Here is an 8,475-nt window from a genome sequence, read left to right as displayed (position 1 = left end):
GTGCTGTCATTTTATTCTATAATTCATTGAAACACTTTTTACTGAGCACACACTGGGAATCCCCAGTCTTTCTGCGATACCTATAAAAATACCTGAATAGAGGTCTATCCAGAAAAAAAATACAAATAGCCAATAATACATAGAAAGCGTTCAACATAGGCCAAAGAAATAAGTCAGTCAGTCCTTGTTTTGGAAGCATAAGGACCTGAGTTTGATCCCCTGACCCCACATTAAAAAGAAAGCAAGGCATGGGCTGGGGAGATACTCAGTGAGTAAGAGTGCTTAACAGCCTGTGTTCAAATCCGCAGAACCCATGTAAAAGATGGATGTGACTGCATTTCTAACCCCAATCAGGGGTTGAGCAGAGACAGAAGGATTGAAGGATCTTGTTGGCTTTGAGATATTGTCTCAAAAGAATAAGGCATCTTATATCCCCCTCTGACCTCTGTACTGTGTACACTGCCCCCCCCACACTCAAGCCCACAAGATTAAAAAAAATACCCTGGGTATGGTGGAATGTACTTATAATCCCAGCATTGAGGAGGCAAAATAGGTGTATGCCTCCCTAGGGCTTACTGGCCAGCCAGACTAGTCTACCTCAGGAGCTCGAGACCAGTGCCAGGCCTTGACTCAAAAAACAAGGTGAACAGCTCCTAAGGAGTGACATCCAAGATTGTTTTCTGACCTCCACATGTAAATGCACATGAGTATACACACAACATGAACAGACACACAGTGTTCATTGTTGTTCACAACCAAGCAACTTTAAATCAAAACTGCAATATTTGTTTATTCTTACTTCAGTTATAATGACCATTCTCAACCAGACAAAACCCCAAATTGACAAGAACAACCAAAAAGCAAAAACAATTGCCTAGAAGGAGATATGGAGAAAGAGAATGATTACATACTATCATGTTCTCATAAGAATATGGATTAGTGTGCCCGTTAAGGAGAAGAGTATTGGGGGCTCAAAAATGACAGAAGAACTTCGGTATGGCCCGGCAGTCTAACCAAGCACCTGTACATCTAAAGGAAAAGAAATCCGTACGTTGAAGAGACATCTACACCTTCATGTTTAGTGTAACACTATAGAAGCCAAGAATCAACCAAAATGCTCATCCATAAATCAATGGAGAAAATGCATGATATTTATTCACAGTGAAATGCTGCTGAAATTTTTCAAAAGTCATGAAATCTAATCAGTTGTCATTTCCAGCAACATGGATGAGCCAGGAGGACACTACATTAGTGAACCAAGCCAGAGGGATGAAACTAACCAAACCAACAAAAAGTCAAGTTTTGTATGATTTCATTCCCATGTAGTATCTTAAAGAAATTCATTTCATACAACTTAACAGTAGAGTGGTGGTTAGTTCATACTGTGGAGAACTGGGAAGATGAGGAGAGTTTAGCCAGTAAGTTTAACATTGCAGTTAGACAGCAGGAAAAAAACTCTACTGTCTTATTGTACAGTGATAAAATATAACACATTATAACAGTAATAATTTGTATAATTTGTTCTGTATCTAGTAGTGAATGTTCTCAATGAAAAGGATAAATATTTAAGACTGTAGGCTAATGACACTGACTTGAAAATTTTACATTACAAAAATTTATTGAGACATTATCAAACTCATACATATATACAATTCTTATATTGAACAAAAATGTTTTTTTCTTTACAAAGCCACATCAATCAGAAAGGAGCTAAAAGCAGAGGGATATACATACAACATAAATTACCATTGACCATGAAATTTATCCACTTTATAAAAAGAATGGGGACTGAGAATGTAGCTCAGTTGAAACAGTGCATGCCTAGCATACCCAGGAAGCCCTGGGACCCATCCCTAGCACTTCATAAACAAGGTACAGGTCTGTACTCTTAGCTCCCCAGAGATGGAGGCAGAAGCATCAAATGTTCCAGGTCATAGATGAGTACATAGTATGTTTGAAGCCTGCTTTGGCTACATGAGAATCCATTCTCTCAGGTCCAAAAAGGAAAAAAAAAAAAAATCTGACAGGACAGAAGTTCTATGTGCTGCATTTTTAATGTTTTCCCTTGGAAGTAGAGATCAACTATTTTTTGAATGTCTTCTTAGCACCAAGAAAATAAATTTGATGCAGGTATTTGTTAATTATCATTAATCCCTTTTTCCTGCTTTAGGTTTCAGTAGATGGGAATGCCCAGCCCAGAGGGATGATGTAACTTCCTTAAAGTCATATGACCAGTGTAGGAGACTCCTTTTAGTCTGGATCTGTCTTAGCTCAATGTGATCTTTCTCTGTAGCCCATGGACAGCTAATAGAACTATTTCTCCAGAAGCATAGGACTATTCTTTCTGTACAAGAATATCCATTATGTGATGACTGGGGCCCCTTGTTATGCCTTTAAACTGCTTTGAAAATGTTCATGGTGTGAGCTTGATGTGATTTGCTTTTGACCTTAGAATATCAAGGTGCATTGGCAACTTTTTAAAAATTTTGTAGCAGTTTTTTTATTGGTCCGAGGGGGTGTGACTTTTAGAAGAGCAGTGACGTAAAGACTTGAGAAGCCACTCATTTCCCCTCACTTCATTGTCCCCAAGGGGCCACATCTGCGATTGGTCTATCTGGGTCATGTTTTCAGTGGTAGCTGTTCTGCCCATGCAGGCAATTTCCTAGTCTATAATTATCCACAGATGCTCAATAACAAGCCAGAACCAACTCCACCCTACCCCACTGCTGTTCCTGTTCTTAGAAATGAGAGACAAATTTTGGAGGGACAGGCAAAATTTTTGTTTAATAGGCATTTTTCTTTTTACCAACTAATCTCTTGATAAGTTCTCTATCTTTAAGGGAATTTGTGGCCTTGGCATGAAGTGAGGCCTTATACTATCACTTAAATTCTTTAAAAACATTGTTTGGGTTAAGTATATGTGTGTGGCATGTGTGTGCATGTGTGTGCATGAGCATACACAGATCTCATACTGAACACAGAAATCCCGGTTAGACTGGCTGGTTAGCAAGCTCTCAGGATCTGCCTGACTCTGTCCCCCGGTGCTGATATCTAGTTGGCCATCACCAGGCCTGAATTTTCTGTGGGTGTTGGTGAGCCTTCTCCTAGCCCATCACCTAAACTCTGAGCTACTTGAAATTTTGTAGATTTCTTTTTTCATAGCATTTGACACATTTTTGTTTAGCATTGTATTTCCTTTGTGAAACATTCTCTCTGTTGGGTTTCCTTGGAACTCAATTGTTCTTGCCTCCTACCTGGTGTCTTGTTTAGTCTTTGATCACTGTTCAAGCACGGAGGCCACCCTAAGGCTCAGCTTTTGGACTTCGAGCTCTCTATGTCCACTCACCTACAGGCTTTTCACTCACACTATAACCAAATAAAGTTCATGATTCACATTCTTTGCCCCTGGGCTGATTTTCTGCTGGATCTTATTCTCTATTTATGATAGATACTATGTGCTATGCATTTTTATTCTTCACTGATTTTTCCTTCACTGGTTTATTCATACATTCTAAAGATATTTTTGCTCATGGATGTAGATATAGCTCATTGGTAAGCATCAGAGGGCCCTGTGTTCAATCCTCAGTATTGCAGGGAAAGAAAGAAGAAATATTTGTGCTCACATTTCCTGTGACCTACTTAAAAACAAGAAGAAGGTCTGGAGGTGGCTTAGTCAGTAAAGCGCTTCCCTTGCTAGCATTCTGATGGGAGTTCGATCCCCAGAACACATGTGAAAATGTTGGGTGGAGTAGATCATACTTATAAATGCAGTGCTCAGGAAGTGGAGACCAGTGGCTCCCTGGGGCTCACTGGCATCAACCTAGCCTCCATACCAATGAGAGACCCTGCCTCATAGAACAAGGTGAATGTTTCCTGAGTACCAATGCCCAAGGTTTTCTTCCAGGCTCTACATGTACACACATATGTGGGCACCGATGCACACATGTACATCTTTACACATACAACTATGCGTATACAAATGTCCATACACACGATGTACTCAAAGAGCTAATTACATCCCTGCCTGTCACAGAGTTGAATGTTTGTTCTCTTAACATGGCAGCATATCCTAGTTGAGCTTCAGCCTCTGTTTTCTGCTAAATTAACTTCATTTAGTGTCTCCCAATAGCTCTGTCTCAGGCATTCAGTCCAGAAGTGAATATCTTCCTAGCCTTCCCAGATAGTCAAATATTCATCTACTCTTACTGATACTCTCTTCATCACATAGTTTTCTATCTCCTCTGGCAGGTCAGTACCTATAGCTCTTATTTTCAAAAGTGCGTCTAATTCTTAAATTTTCTTTTTCGTTTTCACCACTACGTGCCCATACCATCTTAACGACCCGACGTGAAGAAAATCACTGAATTTTATTTTTCTTTGCTTAAAGATCTCTTGTGATTTTTCTCATTGGCTCCAGGATGGAGGTCACAGTCTGACATGTGAGAGCATCTACAATTTTCCCTCACTATTTAGCATCAGAAGCAACAACGAAAATATTAAAAGCTATTTTGGGTTGCATTGCTTAATGTGGGTGAGGCATTAAGATGCAAGCCTCGTAATTTTCACAGATAATATAAAAGTTAGGTACAATTGTATTCTTGTTTAAAAGATAAATATACTGAGGTTAAAAGATTTAAGTGCCTTTTTCAATATATCGTTCAGACTATACATAGTGGAAGATGACTGTACCTAGGACGTGTATACTTCAGCTTCTCTAGACTAATGTCTGTACATGTATCTTGCTATGCATGTTTTGTCATGTCACCTAAATAGGAAGCTTCCTATGTCAGGAAACAAGTGTTTTGTTATTTTTCTACATAGTGTTATCTGCTGGAGGCTCAGCTACTGAGCCACTGACATTGATGAGATGCAAGACCAAGTTCAGGTTCATTGCTGGGCAGAGGGACTCATTATTGCATTCATATGAGGAGATTTGCAGTCCACGTTCATCATGAAGAACCTCATGTTTGGAGCACTGTAAATGTTGTTCTGTGAGTGGTCATACCTCCTGGAAAGGGCATGCACAAGCAGAGATTGGAAGATCTGGGATGCAGTATCGATCCCCCAGAAACTTGACATAGACCAATTGCAAATCCCATCCTGTATCAGTTCTGAAGAGGAAGCTCTCTGATGATTACATATTTGCTGTGTCTGATACTCTTTGATTCTTAACCAGCAATAAATGCTTTTAAAATCTATCCCCCCGTAAGTTTTAAGAAAACACTACCAAAACCTCTAAGAGCAGACAACTACACACTTCTGAAGAACAGCGTGCTATCTGAATTAACATGGCTTGTCTTGGCCCTTCTCCATTTGGGGGCTAATGTGGTGGAATGAGTTGGTAGGACCTTTGAAGTTCAGTAGTACTCTTAAAGCTAATGCTCTAATCCTTGCCACTGAGAAACTTGGCCAAGTGACGTCTCTTCACCTCAGTCAAAGCCACTATTCTTGCCCCATCCCCACCTGACCTTGCCATAAGTATACTTCAATGACATTCTAAAATATTTTGTCAGAAAAACATAAACTCCCAAGTGAGTAGGAATAGGTAAGTGCTTTGCAGTCTGCTCTGAGGCACAGACTACAGCCAGTAAGGTGCAGGCAAGACAATCTACAAGTGAATGGCTGAATCTGCTTTGTAACTGCACCTCAGAATTCAAACTGCACTCCCTATGGATCTCTACAACTAAAAAAGCTAAGGAAATACATGCAAAATATAGATAGCCTTTTTCTATAAGGCGAATACTGATGTTTAGAGCTATAAATGCTCTTTGATGATGAATTTAGATAAACTTTAAACTGCTTAATATTTCATATGCAAAATTTGGCAAAGGTTTGATACATTTGTGACTTTCTGAGTAGCTCGGGAGCAAGGCAAACTCGTTTCCCAAGTGCAATTTCATAAATATTCAGATGGTGGGTGATTATAGTAAATATGGAGAAATATGCAACACATTATTATACTTCTCAATCAAATATGCTAAACAGTCTTTTCATTCATTGTACTGAATAAAGAATTCCAAAATACCAAAATGATTTCTGTAAAAGATTCATGTGTAAAGTTCAGAAAGTAAATTTGATTAAAAGAAAACCTAGCTCAAGTGATTGGTTGAAAAAAGTTGCTTAAATATAACATGGAGGAAATATTCAAATATTAAGCTGCTCTGAATGTCTGGGCCTAATTGCCTCATTTGCATTCTGCTCAGGTATTCAATTGATCGTCATACTGACCTCGACAGGTTTTTCACTATTAATCCTGAGGATGGTTTTATTAAAACTACCAAACCTCTAGATAGAGAGGAAACGGCTTGGCTCAACATCTCTGTCTTTGCAGCAGAAATCCGTAAGTATTTTCCCAAGGGCATTGATTCTATGTCACTAAATATTAATTCTTCAGACTTTATAATCTGGAAAATAATATTGCTGAGATGGACTTTTATTTTAGTCTTAAAGATGGTTTTTGTCTTTAAAATTTATTTTTAATTATTTATCTAGAAAGAAACCTAAGGAAATATAAATGTTTTCATTATTGTGTAAGATATGTATACAAACTCAGCAAGGGGGCTTAAACTGTTTAAAATCCTTGATGGTCATGGTAAATCCCAAACAACAGCCTTATAGTCAAGACTTGTAAGGTTTTGTTAATTAATAAATTAGTTGTTTTTGAACTTGATCATGATCAAGCCCTCTCTATGCATCTCATTGCTGGGTTATTATAACAAAAATTCCTGGACCCATTCTGGGAGCCTCTTTTTCAATAGGTCTGTAGTAGAGCCTAATAATTTATATGTGGAAAAAAATGGCCATATGGGTTTGATGCTACTCTTGGGACCTCACGTTGAGAATCACTATTATAGATTACTTTCCATTATAAGCTTTTTGAATTGTTACTCAGAATTAGAACCAGCAGAAGTAGAAAAGCAGTTTAGTTCCTACTAGTTTGAGTGGCATTTATTCCAGGAATCCTTCCACTGAATTTTACACGCTTCAGACCTGATAGAGTTTTGTGCCAACAATGCATGCATTAGTTTTCTCACTGATGTGACAAGTACCTGAGAGAAAACTTCAAAGGCAGGAATGATTTCTATGGGTTCACAGATTCAGAGTTTCAGTTCATAGTCAGCTTGCTCCATTACTGTGTACCTATGGTGATGCAGAACATCATGGTAGGGGACATCTTATAGAGCAAACCTGCTCAGCTCTGGATAGATGTCAAGCATAACCCCAGTGACTAACTTCTCCAACTCGGCCCTACTTCCTACTTTTCATAATTGTCCCCATTAACTCCATTCTTTTATGAACCCATCAGTGGGTAAATTCATTGATTGGGTCAAAGCCCACTGGATTCACTCATTTCCAAAAGCCCATCTGCCAGAAACCAACTCCCAAGGATATGAGCAAGTGAGGAACATTTCCTGGTCAAATCATAGCATTTCTTTTCCACAACTGCCTATGAGTGTTTCAACCTGGCCTTTGTTTACTATCTGAATTCTGTCCTCCCAGACAACAGACATCAGGAAGCCAAAGTTCCAGTAGCCATCAGGATCCTTGATGTCAATGATAATGCTCCCAAGTTTGCTGCCCCTTACGAAGGCTTCATCTGTGAGAGCGATCAGACCAAGCCACTTTCTAATCAGGTAAGAATGCTTTACCCTGTCCTGGCTATTAGTAATGAACTTGGGTATAGAGTTTGTTTTTGAAGGCATCACCTAGAGATCCCTCCCACTGCCCAAGGAGGTTCCCTTCCTTAGTATGCCTTGAAGCTATGCTAATTAAAATCAAGCTTTTTAGTCAGCTCGGAAATTCTGGATAAATGATATGCCAGTATCATTGTGATGTCTTTATTTATGAGCCACCTTTCTCTTTCAGCCAATTGTTACAATTAGTGCAGATGACAAGGATGACACAGCCAATGGACCAAGATTTATCTTCAGCCTACCCCCCGAAATCATTCACAACCCAAATTTCACAGTCAGAGACAACAGAGGTTTGTACTAAGGTTCCTTTGCATTCAGAAAAGCAGAAATGCAAAACAAACGGCTTTTATATTGCACAGCAGGAATATTTTCATTGATCTAATAATGCCTTCCTAGTGAAGAATAATCAGAAATAATCACACCACCTCCATTTGGACATATGGATCATTTGATTCATATGAATGAGTCTAATTTTCTTATACTTTGCCTTGCCCTCCCTCCCTCCCTCTGAGCTGGAGCACAGGCCATGGAGGAATACTGTTTACTGGCTTGGTCCCCTGGTCCCTGCTCAACCTGCTTTCTTTTCTTTTCTTTTCTTTTCTTTTCTTTTCTTTTCTTTTCTTTTCTTTTCTCTTTTCTTTTCTTTTCTTTTCTTTTCTTTTTTCTTTTCTTTTCTTTTCTCTTTTCCCTCCCTCCCTCCCCTGAACTAAACTCTTTCTTTCTTTCTTTCTTTTCTTTCTTTCTTTCTTTCTTTCTTTCTTTCTTTCTTTCTTTCTTTTTT

General features: G+C 38.8%; 1 protein-coding gene across 1 annotated transcript in view; it reads left to right on the top strand.

The window, feature by feature from the left end:
* Cdh11 (cadherin 11) overlaps window positions 1–8,475 on the top strand; it is a gene marked incomplete in the record, with an annotated part of 165,090 nt that overhangs the window by 137,477 nt on the left and 19,138 nt on the right. The window contains 3 exon segments of the mRNA XM_029565720.1: window positions 6,204–6,340; window positions 7,501–7,634; window positions 7,867–7,984. Coding sequence (XP_029421580.1) covers window positions 6,204–6,340; window positions 7,501–7,634; window positions 7,867–7,984 — 389 coding nt within the window.

This window comes from Nannospalax galili, unplaced genomic scaffold, assembly GCF_000622305.1.
Source record: "Nannospalax galili isolate Female #2095 unplaced genomic scaffold, S.galili_v1.0 scaffold1018, whole genome shotgun sequence".
NCBI lineage: Eukaryota > Metazoa > Chordata > Mammalia > Rodentia > Spalacidae > Nannospalax > Nannospalax galili.
Note: the sequence above shows the minus strand (reverse complement) of the source record. Positions and strands in the feature narration are given on the sequence as shown.